Raw genomic sequence first — 18,223 nt, 5'->3', positions numbered from 1 at the left:
AAGCTGAATTTAACCCTCTTAAACTGACTCTGAAGAGCATCTTTGAGCTTAAGGCAAGAACTAAGCTTTCTTCTCCACTTCTTTACCAGGAAGCTGCCAAAACGGTGGATTACCTGTTCCTGTTGATGACCAATAATCTGACCGAAGACCTGCTGCATAGAAAAAGAGTTGTGTGAGTTTCTTCATTTGCCTAAAAGCCAGAATTCAGGGTTAAATTCAATCACACTTCAGTTCTAGCACTAAACACAGGACAGAACAGCAAGCTTTATGAGGGAGGCCACCCAAGCCCCCTTCATTCCTGTAGATCCTGCAATCTGCTTTGGAAGCATCATGTCCCCAGACACCTCAGTGCCTGAGGCATAAAGAGACTGCATGTCAATCAATGAGTCAAATTCAATTTAAGGACTGCTACTGAGGTACCCAGGTCGTTTTCTCACCCTTGGACACAAAGTCTTTCTCATCTTTCAGCTAGACAGAGACCTTGGACTGTAGCTTGTTCTGTCCTTCGTTCATAGAACTCATACAACAATTTGTAGCTAATTACATCACCTGCAGATAACTTGAAACCCACATTGCTAATTTCTTCCCCAGACAGGAATGGCGCAGGAGTTGTTTAATGAATGGGCAGCTTTATAATCCATTTTCTTAATCTTAAATAAAGAGTTGACAAGAATCACATTTTCAGTGAGGAGCTAAAGTTAGACCTATCTGGAAACCCTAACCCTTCATCTTTTTATGCTTTTAAAGGCACACACTAACCCAAATCTGAGCTGCCTACAAAGTGTCAGGCTTAGCTCCTGACTAAAGACATAAGCACCCCAAATAAAGGAAGTTTTGCAATGGCTGTTCACAAGGATACTTTGTACCTTCATTTGACCTCAAGTCTGGTTTTGATTTTCCTTTTTCCCCGTTTTTTTTCTGTAATAAATTTAGTATTAGAAGCTAAAGTTGCCAGATAAAGATTTTGGTTTATTTATAGTATTTGGTACTCCAAGATAACATGTTTGTTTAATGAAGTGTTTCCTCAAGGATATGGGCATGGGCTAATACTAACCGCTTAGTACAATGGAGTCCATGTCGACCGCAAGGCCCTGAAGACTTCCCACCGAGGTCCGGTTAATGATGCTTGTCTGAATGGAATCCTTTAAAATGGCAGCCACACAATCCTCACACAGCACTTGGCCTTTTGCCTGTGGTACCACAAATACGATCCAGAAGTGAACAAGAAGGCCTCCATTGTTGTTGTTACTGAAATAAAATGGTCCTACAGGTTATCCTCATGTTGAAAGCTTTCTGAAGACTAGACTCGACACAAGCTTCTGAAGTACAAGTTTAGAAGTATATGGCTCATTTCCACCTTGGGTGGCAACTGTGACACACTGGATATATTTTTTTCCCCAAGATAGAGTAAATATCTACTTGAAGTAGAGCTGGATTAGCTCCTAAAAATCAAAGCAGAAGTAGTAAAATAATCACCACCAGACATGCAGAACACTGCATCACAATGCATTTCACCCTGTATTGTGCAGTGCAGTACGTAAGAAACAATTCCTAGACTATTTAAGTAACCCATCATAGGATGTGTATGATCACCCCAATCTTGGAATCATAAAATCGTTCTGTAGATTCTATGATTCTATAGTGATTTTGCCCTTCTCTTAATAGGAAATAGTTTTATGGCCATAACATTACTTAGAAAACATGTACAACTTAACCCATAATACAGAGCTGTGCTCTAAGAGCATGTTTAAGTGGTTACAGCTCTAAGAGCTTGTTTAAGTGGTTAAATTTCTGTGTGACCTATAAGCCAGAGCATCACCAAATACCTCTAGGGACATTTCTGTTAACCTTTGATTATACTTCTGGCAGACAAGCAACTGCTTATATGACTTTAGTTTTGCCCATACTTCAGTGAAACTAATCAGTATAGGTTATAAATGTGTTTTGCTATCAGTACAAGTATGTAGCAGAGATAAAATCATAACCATCAGAAATAGGTTTCTCCTGCGGGCTCATTGCATTACACACTACCCTGCAGAAATGCAATAATATTAACCACAGTTTTACCTGACTTCTGAAACTGTGGTCTGCTTATAAAATTTGGAGAAAGAGGAGGTTGTGTAGACCAAGTTCATCTGAAAGAGAAAGTATTAAGATTGAGCCTAGGCTTTCCTAGGAATATCCTCTTTCCCACCGAGAATATGCAGTATGCACACATTTCCAGACATACATCAGCCAAGCTAGGCAAAGCAGCAGACATCAACAGACAAGCTCTTCGATGCATTCATAATAAGTCAAATATTCCCAGGAAACACCAAACCTTTTGCTGAGGCTGGATGACACACGTACAGCAATGTCTCTTCCAAATAAATGAGTTTTGAATATGGCGCACATTCTTTGCCCAGTAAATTCCAAACACAGAGGGCTTCCTTATCCTTACGCTGAAGCTTCAGGCCAGCCTTCGGGAAACGTGCATGCACTTTTAATGTTCTGTGTGTTGCTACTACGGTGCATTTTACAGCATACATTAGAGCCTTTAGGAGGGCTTTCTGGAGAGCATCTAGTCCAACCCCTCCCCTCAAAGCAAGGTCAATTACACCAGGTTCCTCAGGGCTATATTCAATTGAGTATCTCCAAGAAAGGAGGGTTCACAGGCTCTGCAAACTGCTCCACTGTTTCATCACCTTTGTAGTTAAGCGGTTATTTCTAATGTTTATATGGATTTTTTTGCATTTTGATTCAATGTGTGCCTATTTTCTCCACTGACAGCTTAGTAATAACTTACTTCTTTCCAAAACACCCAGTGTAAAATACATGGAGAAAGAAAATCTCTGCCCATTTCATGTGCAGGACTGCCTTTGTGGAAAGCAGGCTTCTGATTCCACCACTTCTTTGGGTGCATGTGACAGTGTAATAATAACCTTCCTTTCTCTTGTTCAAGGAGGCACACTTCTAAAGCCACAAGGTGGCATGTACCTCAAGCTGTTCAGATCGTGCTGGTTAAGTAAGTACCCAAGGGACTAAAACACAGATTACTTGGAAGAAAAGGCTGCAAAAATTACAGTAATATTAGTCCCTAACTTTCAGTATTTGACAAAGGACGTCTGTCAGTTATTTTAAGGGCCTAAATAAAATTGTGGGAGCTGTATCTTTCTTTAGATTAGGCTAGAAGTGATTCTACATATTACTGTTACTATCAAAGGGGAAAGAAGCCCATCTTGAGAGGTTCTTCCACCACCACTCTGGGGGTCTGTGGGCCAGCAGCCATGAACACATGGGTTTTAAGTAGTAAAATAAGCAAAACCCCAAATTCCCCCAGCAATTTTAGTGCCATCACCATGAAGCACAGTTTCAGCAATGCAAAATCCATTGGTGAGTTCAGGCAAAAGTTTACAGGCAAGAAGCAAATTCCAAGTTACATTCAAGCAGGAGGTGGTGGCACTGGCAGTTCACACCTGCTGTCTGCCACCTCTCTCCACTATGTGTGACAATGGCAGGATGCTCTGGATCAAGAGCAAGATGCAGGGCTCTCAATAGGCTGAAGTTGCTCCATGGAGAGCAGGGCAAAGACATGTCCTGTGCAGGAAAACAGGAACCTGAGTTCTTATCATAAGACAAAACAAGCAGTTATTCAAGACTCTCACGGATGCACCTGACATTGTGTTGTTTGCTTGGCTGCATTTTTAGCAGTTTTCATACTATTGCTTGAATCCTTATGTGGACAGTGCTGCACTTCCTGGCATTAAGGTCTTTTCCCTCCCTATACCAAATGTCTTTCAAGTCAAACTACATTTTAGTCAAGATTGCCACTCCTCTCTCCCCACTTTACAGCAGCCTTAATTGCCTACAACAGATGGCTATTTCTGCTTTGACTGATGCAAGGTGTTTGGGAAAAATAACCCTCTTTAGAACACGTACCATCAGAAGGAAACATAAATGTAAATATGCTTGAGAGCTCTAAGGTCATTACAGATGCTTTAAGGCATAAGACTGGCAGAAAATACCAATTTAAATGCAAAAGACTTAATCGGTTTAGTATCTCTGGAGGGGCAATCAAGTTTTGAAGGGCTTTTGTAGAGTTCTATTCATAGACCTCTATTTGTGGAGGGAAGTACGTAAAATTTTGAGTAAATGTTAAAGTCAAACAGACCTTTGCAAAACTCAACTTGTGATTAAAAAGCTGAAAGCAGTCAGTTCCTTCCTACCTGCAGATAGCCACCCTTTGTACATGGTCTTCCAGAGGGCAGACAAAATAAGGAACAGAAAAAGAATACCACAGCAGACTCAGCGGCTCCTGAAAGTCGCTTTGGTCTTTTTGTTAGCCAAGCAGCCCACTCATCTTACCACATGCTGCACGTTCTTAGCCACGGACAGGAACTCTTTTGACTCCTTCTGCCTGTATTCTGGGAGAAACTCTATGTTGGCCACACGGAACAGTCCGACAAAATACAACGCATCTTTGTTTTCTGCCTGAACTGTAAGACACAAAGGAGACAGCTTGCCTCTTCTTGCTTTTCTTTGTCTTAACAACAATGAGATTTTTTTCTGACTAAATTCTAAACCAAATTGCTCTATTCAGCCTAACAATGGGAACACCAACTGAAAGAACATTATGTTTTCACAGCCAAATGGTTCTAGAGGAGTACCACAATACTGTTAATTGAGCACCTGTTCCCTACACATGCGATCGCACCATTCGAATGAACCGCTATAATGAATATCAACATCCAGATTCTGGAACACCCCTAAGGAATCTTAAACAGAATTAGCACCAAGGGTCTAAAGAGCAGAACATCGCTTTTACTGCCTGGTTAGACACTTCTATGCTTTACTCCCCTTTAATTTCTATCAATCTGTTCTGCATGAGAGACAAAGGACTTACCTGACCCTCAGCAGGCCAAGAAACACAGTGGAAGTCAACATTTCTGAAGGGTAAAGCTCATAGGAACTGTCAGGTCTGTGCAATAGCTAGCACATATAACATAATAATACTTAATAAAAAAGTCACATTTATAGATATGATAAAAAATATAATGATAAAAATAAAAATATAATAAAATAGTAATAAAATAGTAATAAGAAAGTGACTTAATGAAAAAAAAAGTAAAAAAAAAAAAAGTCACATGAAAAAAGCCAGCAGCTATGCCTGTTCTTATAATTACTTGTTAAATCTTAGAGACACCCAAAAGTGTTTCGGGCCCTGTTTAAACTAGTTCTATGTTTAATTTAGAAACAGCCTTCAGGGCAAGTGAGATCCTAAACCCAGCTGAAAGTGCTACTGAGGATGGAGATGTATAAAATTGGCATGAGCTTTCGGCAACTCACCAATGAACAGCCACAGTAATGTCCAGGTTACAACTCCTAAAATGAATAGAATGAGGGTAAAGAGAATTATTTTGTTTTGAAAATTCCACAGCAAGCTATCTTTTTTCTTCAATTTCAATTTTCCATGCTTTTTCCTTGCCAGGATCCTCTTTGCCAGCTTATCTTCTGCAGCTACCATTTGGACCGAGATGTTGGCTACCTAAAATAAGGTGAAAGACAACAAAAAACATGGAACATTTCTAAGAGCAACTGACTGACCAACAACCAGAACATATTTCCATATACATTTGCTTGTAACCACATATACACAACTATAATTTAGTAGCAGTTTAAAACTTCAGTCAGAAAGAAATGTCTTTTTCTTCCAAACGCTTGCAGATACAAAGCCAGTCCCTCTTGCATACGGGTGGCTATTTACCATCATTACATCCTTCAAAGCTTCTCAGAAGGCACACTGCAAGAGTATGCGGCTTGTTATATACTAGAAGGTGTGGACACAAAGCTTACTTTTCATTCCCACTAGCCATAACTCACTTGATGAGTATGTGACTATGAAAGTTAGTGAGTACTCAGCTAAGAACTGCGCTTTGAGTTATCAATGTAGTATTATAATATAGTGGCTACAAAAATTATGTGCTGATGGAACTTGACACCCAGGAAATGACAAGCATAACTATTAGCCGTTTGCAGAAGTGATGCTATAAACTGTAATAAGTAGTTGTTTCCTTCTGCCCAGTGCTAGTAAAGCCACATCTGAAACACTGTGTCTGGTTTTGGGCCCATTATTATAACAAAGGTGCTGATAAACTGGAGTGGTTCCAGGGGCAGGCCACAAAGAGGTGAGGGGCTGGAGGGTATGAAGTACACTTCAGGCCCTTGGGGTTGTATTACTGGAGACGAGGAAAAGACACTGTGAGTAAACCTAATTACAGATTTCCTTATCTAAAGAGGGTTACGGAGAAGACAGAGCCATGCTTTTATCACTGATGTACAGTGAAGAGACAGCCACAACAGTCATACATTTCAGAGGAGAAATTCCAGCTAGACTGAGCAGGGTGTGTGAAATGATTTCACCATGAGGCCCATACACCTGAGCCATGCCCAGGGATGTCAGGGAACCTCCATCCCTAGAAGTATTCAAACCTCAGTGATACAAAGCCCCAGGAAATCTGTGCTGCCTCTCGTGTTAGCCCTCCTTCTCTAACATTTAAAAGCCTTCAGAAGACCCCACCAATGCAGATTTTTCTGATGCTCTGATATTATGCCCTAGAAATGCTTTCAGTAAGGGAGATCTGTGTATCCCCACAGAGAAAGCATACGCCACATCACCATAAATATCCTGCCAGTCCCATAGCTGAATACAGTGGCTGGCAATCTTTTACGTCAGAGTTGAGGATGTTGGAAGATGAGAATAAAAATGAGAAATAAATAATGAGAATAATAACAAAATGCAGTAGTACACTTCATTTCCTAAAGAAAACCCCAATGAAAATATTGAACTGGAGGCTTTCAGACTCCTGTCTATGTAAATAACTGCGCATGTTTTGCATGTTACCAAGAAGGACTCCATTTACCAGTTCTCACTATGTTTTAAATACCTTATTGAGTACAATTCTGTGTAAGAATGAAAACCGAAATGCCTATGTGTTTGTTTAAAGCTCTGCTCTGTCATGTAGGGTTCCCTTTTACATTCAAGCATTCAGTAGGACAGCTTGAGACAGCTCAATGGATGCCCAGTTCTGCATTTGAAATTTGGGCCACTTTGATCAAGTTTCCCCCAAGATTATCTTAGTTTTAAGTTTTCCTGTGCCTTTTTCTTGTAGCTGTAGACTTCACCAGACGGCTTTATTCTTGAAAACTACATCCTTTCCAGGATCATTAAAGACTATAAATATGCTTTTGAAACAAGTGATGTCTTCATCGCATCTACTGCAATTCTAACCTTATTGTGAATAAAACTAAACAAAATGCACTTCACATATGAAGGTTTGCATGTCAAAATTCTCACTTACACAGGATTCATAGGAATACTGAATGCCATGCAGTACACTTTAAATATTTTCCTAGATTATATTAGTTTACCATAAACATTTTATAGTAAGAGAGCCAAAGGCAAAGTTAAGATGTTCTCTCAGTAAGGATCAGGATTCTTAACTCAGCTTTCTTCTCTACTGCAACTTAGTCCTTGTATTCTAGAATTGGTTTCCAGCTGGAGTTGCAATGTGACTATCACCACACACTAAATTATTTATTGCTTCTTTGTCACGAGTTAACGCTCATGCAAGTGTTCCCTTCGGCATTTTCTCAGGGAAAAACAGAACACTTTACCTTTAATGTTGCCTTCCTTGTCAAGAAATCCTTTTTTCTTTAAACCCACTGCCACTACACCAATATAAGCTTTTCACATTGTCACACTGACATGGCCATTATTTCAATTGCCTGAAAACACATGTTACCGGCAATGAAACATATGCTGACATTTTCAGACTGAGTTACAAAACAGAAAATTATACTAAATCTAACTGTGATGTTAAGTTTAATACTTGAGAAATAGAACATAAGAGACCGAATAGTGTCAAGAAGCGTATGAAATCAGGAACACTTAAGTCACCTACTTACACTTAGTTCATCTTCAGTTTTAGCTGCTGGGTGATCTCTTTTTTTGTCCATACCAGCAAAACTGATGTTATTGCTGGTCCAAGCTGCTAAAGAGCCTTGAACCTTTTCTTGGGCACTACTTCCACTTCTGAAGCTGAAGAAAGCTAACAACAACGTCAGGACCAAAAGAGGCATCAATTTACTTTGATGAGTTTCCAATTGTAATCTCATCTGCCCTATTGCTCCTTTGTGAATATTAGAAGGATGCTATCCTGTAACTTTAGACATCAAGTCAGACTGAATAAAATAGGGGTTTTACAGTCTTTTAAAGCTAAAATAGACTCCCATTTGTTAAAACACAAAATCACACTGCTAAAACCTATATACCATTAAATCTTCACAAAGTAAGTTGCCATGAACAAGAAAATAAGAAGTAAAATGTAAATACGAGAGCAAACTCCTGCAACTAAAAGAAGCAAAATGTAAACACGTTGAGTAAAAGTGCTGCAAATAGCAGATAACAGCTGCAAATCAAGAAGAGCACTTTGACTCTTCCATGGAGTTTCGTAATGTGCCTGCTGAGCACTCCAACTTGGTTATTTATTGTAACTTAGAAATTAACCGCTCCAGGCAACATATTTCATCTCTTTAAAATAGATTAGGCTTCAAACTGATAATCTTTTTATAATCAGATGCAGGAAGTCACTTGTACCATAGCAGTGCCATCCTATTTTCTTTAGTAATTAAATATTTATAGAGGATGTAAACCAGTACTTTCCTCAATGGATGCAAACTACAGAGCTGACTTGACTTTTAAGTGATTAACAATCTCAATGCCTTCCCTGGGTCAGCTTCAGAAACGGCACTGCAGAAATACCAACATTTGTTAAAAAAACCCCAAACCATCCTTCTATTAATTTATCTTTGAAGATAAAAACCTGAAACTAGCGATCACCAAAACTGAGAATAGAAAAGATGTAGTCAGACCTCATAGCAAGCGAACTCAAAGCGCGATCTACATTCTGTGTAACCAGCAACAGATTCCTTCAACTACACGGCAAAAAGTCCTACAGTTAGATAATGGACTTGTAAACCAAAATATTTCTGTGTGTTAAGTCTTCGGCTGTTCCCTGAAGCACAGTATTTACGTCCTCAATCATTTTCTGTTATTTTCTCTAGAACAGCAATCAGTGTTATGCCATATTTTAACCGTATGAAGCAATGCTTTAAGCTCTGGGTCTTATTAATGCTTTAGAAGCATAGGAAAATCTATTAATTCATTCTATTTTAATACATATATATAAATATATATATAATATTTATATATATATAAAATTGCTTCCAAATGCCACTTTTTTTTTATTAAACTTAATTTTGGGAAGATGACATGGTCTCCTAAAGTGTTTATGGAATTCCCAAAGCCTTCCACTATCTGTGCACAGGGAGCTACTATAATACAAATGGTGTAACAGAAGCTGGTCCACAGATTAAAACAGCATTGTGCGTAAAAATACTTTCTATTCTCAGCATCAAATCTTTTGCATGTTTATTCCAGAAATCCTCTGTGCTCCAAGGAAGCACAATTATCTCCAGATTTCATTTTTCTTCAGCTATTCAACTTCACATATTTTCTCCCGAGAATATAAAAATAACCATGGTGTTAAACTGAAGCAGCAACGAGAGTCAGTTGAAAGGTAGAGCATTAAATGTGTGCTTTAAACCTGGTATGAAAATTATATGCCACTTTCTCAAAACTCTACCGAAAGGCTGAGATGAAAGTTATTTCCATCCCTTCAAAGAGGTAAATAACATTATTACACACCTTTCACACATCTAAGGTGTACAGGGGCTGCTTTAAGAAATAAATAAGTTAAGCAAAAAATACAATGCTGGAGGAGGAGGTTCTCCAGGAGCCAGGATGGAGACCTATGCTGCAATCCATGTAAGAGACCACACTGGAGCAGATAGATATTCCTGAAGGACTATGGCCCACAGAAAGCCTGTGTTAAAGCAGAGGAAAAGAGTGAAAAACAACTATCAGAGAGAAGCCGTTGTGCATTGACATGAACCCCCCATCCCCACTGTGCTACTCTGGGTTCAGCGGGTGAAGGGAGGCGGGCAAGTAGAGGAGTGGTATGTGAGGAAATGAGGCTGAGCTTAGGAAAGGGGGAAGGAACAGTGTTGTTTCCATGTTACAAATTAGTAGTTACATTTTAACTGACAACAAATTAAGTCGATTTTCCCCAAGCTGAGTCTGTTTTGCCTGCGACAGAAATCGGCAGACAACCTCCCTGCCTTTGTCTCAAACCATTATTTTTATCTCCTTGGTCTTCCCATTTTCTCCCCCAGTCCTGCTGAGGAGGGGAGGAAGGGACTGAGCAGCTGGGCGATAGCCATGGCTAACCCAACATTGCAGTACCTGGCGCTTACTTTCCACCTCTTCCTTTTAAAAAGGAAGATTAGGGTTTGAGGGGTTATTTTTCTAAGTTAAGTGCATTCTGTTTCCAAGCAAAGCTGAGAATAAAGAGGTTGGCAAACTGAAATAAAACATGAAACACATTAGCAAAAAAATCATCTTATGTAAGCCAGCGCTGCCGTTTCCTTCTGAGCCGTTAACTGCATGTTCCCTATATAAAAAAGTCTGAAGACTAAAAAACAAAAGATAAAAATCAAGGCAGTGCAAATCATAGGCTTGCTCCCTCATGTTCCTCTGATAGCAATAATTCCAGGTCAGCTTGAAAAGGAAGCATAAGCCAGTTATTCCATTTCTGAGCTCTGTGGAGAAACATGCTTTCACATAGGTCCACCTGAAAGGGCTACTGGCTTTAAATTGTTGCTTAGTATGCATGAACTGGCTGGTATTAAGCAGCTTGATTTTACCTCCTGCACATAATGCATACCGAAAGACAGCTCTTACCTCTTTCTGACCCAAACCAACATACCACCTATGTTGATTAACTTTCAGATGCATCCTATTTTCTTGCCCTTCATGACTTCCACATCAGTTCTACCTCCCCATGCTTTCCTACTACTGTAAAACCCACTATCTCAAATCACAGGCTTTCAGTTTATGCACACAGTGACAGTGACACTTGGGTTTACTCACACCATTCTCTCTTAGGGCTGTAGCTTTCTCATGCACATCCATTTGGCAGCTTGGTTATCTGTTTCCCACCTCTCCAAGACCATCACAGAACCAGGAGCAGCTTTTTAGCTTAATGTGTGCTCCTCCCTTTCCTGCACCAAGTCCCTGATTAAAGGAAGGGCTGCAACAGGTAGACTTGACAGTCTCAAGCCACAGCTGAGATGCCTGCCTGTATTCCACAGATGCTATGCAGGAAGCCAGGGTACCAGCAGTTCAGCTCTGTAGGAAGGAAAAAAAGCTTGTTTTGTGCTGCACAAACCTAGTGCAGTGCTAGGAGAGCAGTAGGGTTTATCTCACCTGTCTCAGCCTGTCTAGAAGTTAGGCATATCAATCCAAGTTTGTTTTTGAAACTCAGTCTATACACAAAGGTGACAAAAAAGCAATCAAAACAGAAAAGATGAATCACACTTTCACCACCGAGTACAGATGGGAAAGAGGCAATTATTTTAGCAAACTTGTCATCCGCAAAATCCTCTCTGTGTCATAGAAGTCTTTCCCTTCTGATCAAAGGTGCCTCTATGATCAGTTCAGGGTCAGTCTTTCCTGCTCCTTCAGCTGGTAGGAGCCTAGAAGCAGCTCACCAGCGTTAGTGAACTAACTCATCAGGATACTCTAGAGAGCTACTAACATCAGCATGATGCTTATCCCAAACTGCACAACAGAAGTGACAGTTGGCTTGTATCTCAGGATCTCCCTTTGCTAAGTGGGAACCATAGAATCATACAATGGTTAAGGTTGGAAAGGACCTTAAGATCATCCAGTTCCAACCCCCTGCCATGGGCAGGGACACCTCACACTAAACCATGCCACCCAAGGCTCTGTCCAACCTGGCCTTGAACACCACCAGGGATGGAGCATTCACAGCTTCTCTGGGCAACCCATTCCAGTGCCTCACCACCTTAACAGGAAAGAATTTCTTCCTTAGATCCAGTCTAAACTTCCCCTGTTTAAGTTTGAACCTGTTACCCCTTGTCCTGTCACTACAGTCCCTAATGAATACCTGACAAGCTGCAGAATAACATGGAAGGAAGAATAGCGCACACACAATGCAAAGTGTATTCTACTATGACCTTATTTTAGCACCCGTAAGAATTCCTTAGCATATTACTTGTAGCGTTTTGTTTCCTCAAACTCTGGTGAAGCACGGATCTTACCGTGCCTGTGAAAACTGAAGTGTTGAAGTGATGATTCATGATAACGTTTGAGAAGGCATTTGTAAATATTCTTGAGTCAATCAATTCGCATCACACCTGACAAAGATTAATGCTGTATGATTGCATATTTTGTCCCTTGAATCATTTCTTCAAATTACAGCCAAGATTACTTCCAACGGAGGAAGAAAAGGTTTTGGCTGCCCTTGCCAATAACCCATCTGAATTTATAATACAGCTTCGTTTTGAACCTAGAGAAGGTCAAACACCTGTACCTTTGTTAGGTGCATACTCATAATGACTGGTATGCCATTAATAATATGCAGAGATCTGCATGCAAGCAGGCAAGTCAGTGACATTTTGGTCTTCCATCACAGGAGACAAAACCAGCACACAAAAGCTGTTCCTTTAATTTCTTATTTTTTTGGAAGCTGAAATTGCAAGCTAATTGAAATGAGGCTTTTACCAAAGTATGGAAATGAATTGCAATTGATTATTAAATACTCAATTATTAGTCGTCTTCTACTATTTGTTTCAGTATCAAATTTGAACTTCTTCTCTTCCTCCACTGAATGAAGACCATGCTGCTTGCTTTCAAGATCTTTGTCACGTGGAGATGCAGCTTCGAATCACAGTGTTCATATTTACTTCTCTTCTCCTCGAGCTCCTAATTTCCAATTCCTGACAATGCTTGACTATGCACTAGAGGCCTCTGATGTGACACCACAGCTTCCAACACACAAAATCATCTTGGACATTACAGCCAATTGAACTGTCTTCAGAGATCCAGACATGACATAAAACTGCCATTGACAGAGCATCTCATCTAAAATGAAGCAGCTGAATGCCCTGCCTAGCAGCTTCCCCAAGTGCTAATGGAGGAGCTATTTTGTCTCGCCTGTGTGGACTGAGAACAGTTTAGTTATTTGGATGTCCATCAATTCAAATGAAAATAAAAAGGCTAAGTGAGCACATTGTTTTTGGCACAGTATCCATTTATCAGTCTGTGGCATTTTAAAGGCAGACAAGCCCTGCTGTTCCATCAGTTAATGGTCTTGTTCCACTTGTCCAGCCACTAATTTTACTCTCATTTTCTCTCTTGCTTGTACGGACAGCTATGTGTAGCAGGGAGCAAGAGAAGTAATATTGACACAGAGTATATGAATCATACTAGTAGATGAAATACAGCCAGTTAAGAGAATCACAGCACTCTGAAACCTGCTGCATTTCAAATAAAATAAATAACACACAAAAAAGATAGAGTTTCAACAATAATGAGGTTGACCCAGTTAAGCTACCACTGAAGCCAATGATAACACCCTCTACAGAAGTCAAGTCATGGCAGTGCTTCAGCCAAGCAAAAGCAGCGTTTGAGCTTTCCAGGTGATGACATGTGCTGATGTGCAGACTCACATCTACCAGAGTGCTCAGTCATGTGCGCTTGGGTAGGTCAAGCTTGAGCGGAGTTTGACAAGCCAAGTCGAACTGGCAAACATGCCTGTGCTCCTCCCTGCGAATCACACTTCACATGGTCCTCAATGGGTGCCCTGCTGAAAGTGAACAAGAAGTTGATTGATAAGTTCAAGGCATCAGCTAATCAACAGAGCTCTCCAAAAGCATTGGTCCACGAGGCTGAGACCGCCGGAGGCTGTTATGATTAATGGATACCCTGTTCTCTGTGTGCCATGTGGAAAGCAAAAGGGAAAACATCTCTCTTCTTACATGTTCTTAGCATCCAGTTGCCCCAAGGGATGTGCAGCTGAAATGAGGCTATTTTTTAGTGCAAGCAAACCAAAGATTTCTCATTCACATATGCAGGGCTGCAGTGTTTCCCCCAGGAAACACCATGCCCATGAGCTCCACAAGCTGCCTCATGCCAGCTTAGCCTCAGCGTTTGCCACAAATGTATTTCCATATAAAATGCCAATGTTATCTACTTGTCCTGCCTCTCCATAGTCCTTGCAATTAAGCAGAGAGTAGCTTTGATACCCTGTAAGAAAACCATCACTGGAAGTTTAACTCTTTGTCTTTCCTCCTTTGTCTTTCAAAACCTACCCATGTCCCTCCCTTTCAGTCTTGACTTTTCATCTCATTTTTATTTCTCCAACCCCCTTCTAAGTAGGAAAGGAGAACAAAAAAAAAAAAAAAAAAAAGAGAAAAAAAATGAAAAGAAACTTCATTTTTTTTTTTAGCATCATTATTTCCACCTAAAAGCAGGGCATTCAGCCCACCTATGCCACTTTTATCCCTACTTGATCAGGTCTGAGTCATGTGATGCTATCACCCAGGCAGTGATGGGCTGCAGCAAGCACATAGAACTTCAAACTGTTACAGAGCAGAACAGATTTACCTTCTTTCAAGCACATACCTTGAATGACCTTACTATTACACTGATTATTTGCACTTCCAAGTGTTAAAGAACCTGTTTCTCTCACTCTTTTGAATTTAAGATTTCAGTTTCCTTGTTCACGGTTATGGGGCAGCTCAGCATTCCACCCCCTAGATATGACTGACACGGCTGTTGTCATCCCTCACCCACCAAAAGGTTTGCTAAGTAGATTACCCAAAAGACCTGCAGAGGTTATTCAAGTACTGAAAACTCATACTTGACAGCGAGTGACACCAGGAAGTTAGTCCAGTTAATTTTATAAGGAAAAGATAATCAAAAGTGTCTGTAGCATTTGAACTGCATAGCTCTGTTATTGGCAGGCTCCTCATTGAGATAAAGGAAATTATAAGTGCCAGTAGAGGCAGGGCAGTGCAACTAGATAACTTACAAAGAAAATATGGTGTTTTGAATAAAAATCACACACAAGCACAGACAAACCAGTTGAGATGAATCGCTAGTGAGGGCTGTTAACCATGAATACAACTGACCAAGAATTGCACTGGCTCCTGCTGACTATAGTGCACAGTCAACTGCTCAAACCTTGTTTTCCAGCCATGTTCCTGATGTTCTTCCTCGGTCATCACAGTCCCCTTTGACCTTGACATCTCAGAGCACTGGCAGGCAACTGCTGTGTCTCAGCTGCAGGGACACAAATCTTAGAATCATAGAAAAGTTAGGGCTGGAAAGGACCATAAGATCATCCAGTTCCAACCCCCTGCCATGGGCAGGGACACCTCACACTAAACCATCCCACCCAAGGCTTCATCCAGCCTAGCCTTGAACACTGCCAGGGATGGAGCACTCACAACCTCCCTGGGCAACCCATTCCAGTGCCTCACCACCCTAACAGGAAAGAATTTCCTCCTTAGATCCAATCTAAACTTCCTCTGTTTAAGTTTTAACCCACTACCCCTTGCCCTATCACTGCAGTCCCTAATGAAGCGTCCCTCCCCAGCATCCTTATAGGCCCCCTAATCTTCCTTAGGTGGTTGAATACGTGCTCATGCCCTCGGGCTGAGTGCAGTGAAGTAGCAGGCGCCAGTTACGAGGATCTAGACTGGAGGAAACAAAAATGAAAGTAAACTTAAAACTTGCTGCTGTGACCCACATAAGCTGCATTTGTTTCTCCTGCTTGCTTCTAGGTTCTGCTTTATAGATTGCTGTTTGTATGTTGATCAAAGCAGCAGGAGTTGGAAGGGTGGTCTGTACATGATAGTGTCCTTATGCGTTCACTGCCACAAGATGAAATCACAACCACAGAAGAGCTATTGACAGGACGGAACTGCAGCCCTGTAAACTCCATTTCCAAGGTCATCACAAGACCCTGACAGAGATAAAGTGACCATAGTTTGCACTACAACTGAGGGGGGTTTGTTTCATTTTTACCTCTTGTGTCTGCTGTGTGGAAGCTCAGCAGAGAGAAGGACCCTCTCCAGCCCTTGGGTCTCCACACAGCCTCAATTCAAGCTTATGAACCTTCCTCCAGCACCATCGTATTACCTAGCTCCACCAGTCATCATCTCACAGCAATACCACTTGAGCTAGCCTTGTGGACATAATCTGTATCGGAGATTTAAACAGTGTTTTGCCACAAGCAGGTTCAACTCTTCCAATACTAGAGCCAATCGCCTCGCAGAAGATAAAATGAAGCTGATCAAGACCATTGGGAAATCAGTCTGATTGGCCATGTGCCAGAGTGGGAAAGCCACCTGAGATTTGTTTAATGCTCGGTACTTGAGGATCAGGAGGATATCACAGCAAACAGAAGCTGATCACACATGTACCAGTACAGCGCCTGTTAAAGATAGCTGGACACATAAACTGCATTTGCCTACTGCAGTGAAATTCCAGTATCCCTTGTTGCCTGGAAAGCACGAGATAAGAGTCCCACACCAAATCCTTTGTGTACAGTAATGTCAGAACCTGCCAAGACTCTGTGCTTCCTCTGTGTAACAGAGCAGAGTTGAATGTCTGTGTGCCTTGACCTTTAGACACAGGATGCTTCCTATATCCACTTCCCTGTTGGCTGGTCGTCTTCCTACCTTTTGCCTGTCCGGACTTGTAGTGGATAGATTTTAACAGGCGAGATGGATTCATTATGGTGTTTTGCTATGTCAAAAGAGGGGAGAGCTAATTTAGCATCATCCAAGATGCTGGCAGAGCCACCCTCTGAAAAGTTCTTACTGCCCTGGCCATGAAACAATACAAACATGACAAAAACATACCTACAGCTTTATGTGGACCCCTCCTCACATAGCTTAGGATCTTGTGCAGCCTCACAGTGCCTTGGATCTCAATCTTGCGAGTGACATGCAGGGCTGTCAACGTTTCTCCTTCAGAACCATGACAGGGACACAGCTGTAAGGGCCTTGCTACCCTTCCCTGCACCCATCACACTGCTGGGATCCTGTTCAAGAGACCACATTTCCGAACTTGCCTCAGCTTCATCATTTCTTAGACACTTCTTTTGCTTCCATTTCAGGGGGGTGGTGACGGACGGGGCTGTATGTACGTGATTCCTACCGTTTAAATGGGTGATAGAAACTGTGTTTTCATTGCGTTTTCAGTGCAGAGGATTTTAAAGCACTCCCAGACACCACGGTAAGTCTCAGAAGTGCTTTGCATTTGTAATGAATCCCGAGGGCGGAAACATGATTCATTCTGCAAAACACCAAGCAAACGACAATAGCCGAAGCCTTTATCTCAAAGGATAAAATGTAGTTACAAGTGCTTGCATCATAAGTAATGTTCTATAAAGAGCTATTTTTGGAGTCTATTTTCCTCACTCCTAAGAGCAAAACAGTTTAAAGAAGGAAAGACAAGAAATATGGCGTTTTGGAGGTCTGGGTTTCCTTTTGATGGACAGACACTCATCCATCTTACAATAAAAACACTTCAGCAGGAACGCTGTCTTCTGTTTCTTCGTTCCCCAGTAGCTCCCACTGGACATGGGTGCAGCTTATCCCAGTGCAGCAGCTTTGCCTGCACAGAAGCTTGGTTCTGGGGAGAGCATGTACGTTTTGCTGGGCATTTGGTCTTATTTTTAGACAGCCAAGGAAACAAGCACATGCCAGTTCTCTAGAAGCAATGCACATTACCGGTCTCTGCTATGAGCAACTTCCCACTAATGCGAAGAGAGATCCGCCTTCCCTCATTCTCAGCCAACATGACAGGACTTTCCCCTTCACTTGCTATGGATAGGTTTAAATTAGAACTATTACCTGAGAATATATAAAAGCACTCACCAAAGGGACAACTAAAACTCGAGACGCTTGGTGGCTTGCGATGACAAAAGGAGAGGTATCAATGACAGTAAGTCTGACTCTTATGTTTCCATTTGTAGAGGTCATTCATCTCCTCCTCACAAATGAGGGGGATCCCCCTTTTTCTAACAGAGCAGCTGGCTCCCCTCCTAGGGATCCCCTCCACTCCAGTCTTCCTTTTGTCCAAGAACATCTTTTATTCTATCTTTTCCCATATTCCATGGGTTATATCAAGCCTGCTCACTGGAAAGACAAATTCAAATCCATCTGTTCTTCCAATTCATCTATTTTCCAACTTGCATTTTTTCCCTATAGACCCAACATGTGTTTGAAACAGACTAATCAGTATTAG

At 41.2% G+C, this 18,223-nt stretch overlaps 1 protein-coding gene and 1 long non-coding RNA gene across 2 annotated transcripts in view; both read right to left on the bottom strand.

The window, feature by feature from the left end:
• TMPRSS7 (transmembrane serine protease 7) overlaps positions 1-7,995 on the bottom strand; it is a 29,997-nt gene extending 22,002 nt beyond the window's left edge. Inside the window, exons 1-6 of the mRNA XM_065676003.1 lie at positions 7,945-7,995; positions 5,326-5,524; positions 4,345-4,475; positions 2,068-2,135; positions 1,055-1,248; positions 114-152 (exon numbers count right to left, since the gene is read on the bottom strand). Of these exons, the coding sequence (XP_065532075.1) occupies positions 114-152; positions 1,055-1,248; positions 2,068-2,135; positions 4,345-4,475; positions 5,326-5,524; positions 7,945-7,995 (682 nt within the window). The remainder of the gene's footprint in view (positions 1-113; positions 153-1,054; positions 1,249-2,067; positions 2,136-4,344; positions 4,476-5,325; positions 5,525-7,944) is intronic.
• Positions 7,996-16,589: 8,594 nt separating this feature from the next.
• LOC136012919 (uncharacterized) lies at positions 16,590-17,267 on the bottom strand. The gene is made up of 3 exons (XR_010612066.1): positions 17,132-17,267; positions 16,834-17,015; positions 16,590-16,717 (listed from the first exon to the last, which is right to left on the bottom strand). It is a non-coding gene; the product is annotated as an uncharacterized LOC136012919 (long non-coding RNA).
• Between the last annotated feature and the right edge of the window lie 956 nt (positions 17,268-18,223).

The sequence above is a fragment of the Lathamus discolor genome, chromosome 4 (genome assembly GCF_037157495.1).
Source record: "Lathamus discolor isolate bLatDis1 chromosome 4, bLatDis1.hap1, whole genome shotgun sequence".
Taxonomy (NCBI): domain Eukaryota; kingdom Metazoa; phylum Chordata; class Aves; order Psittaciformes; family Psittacidae; genus Lathamus; species Lathamus discolor.
This window is presented reverse-complemented; position numbering and strand designations above follow the sequence as displayed.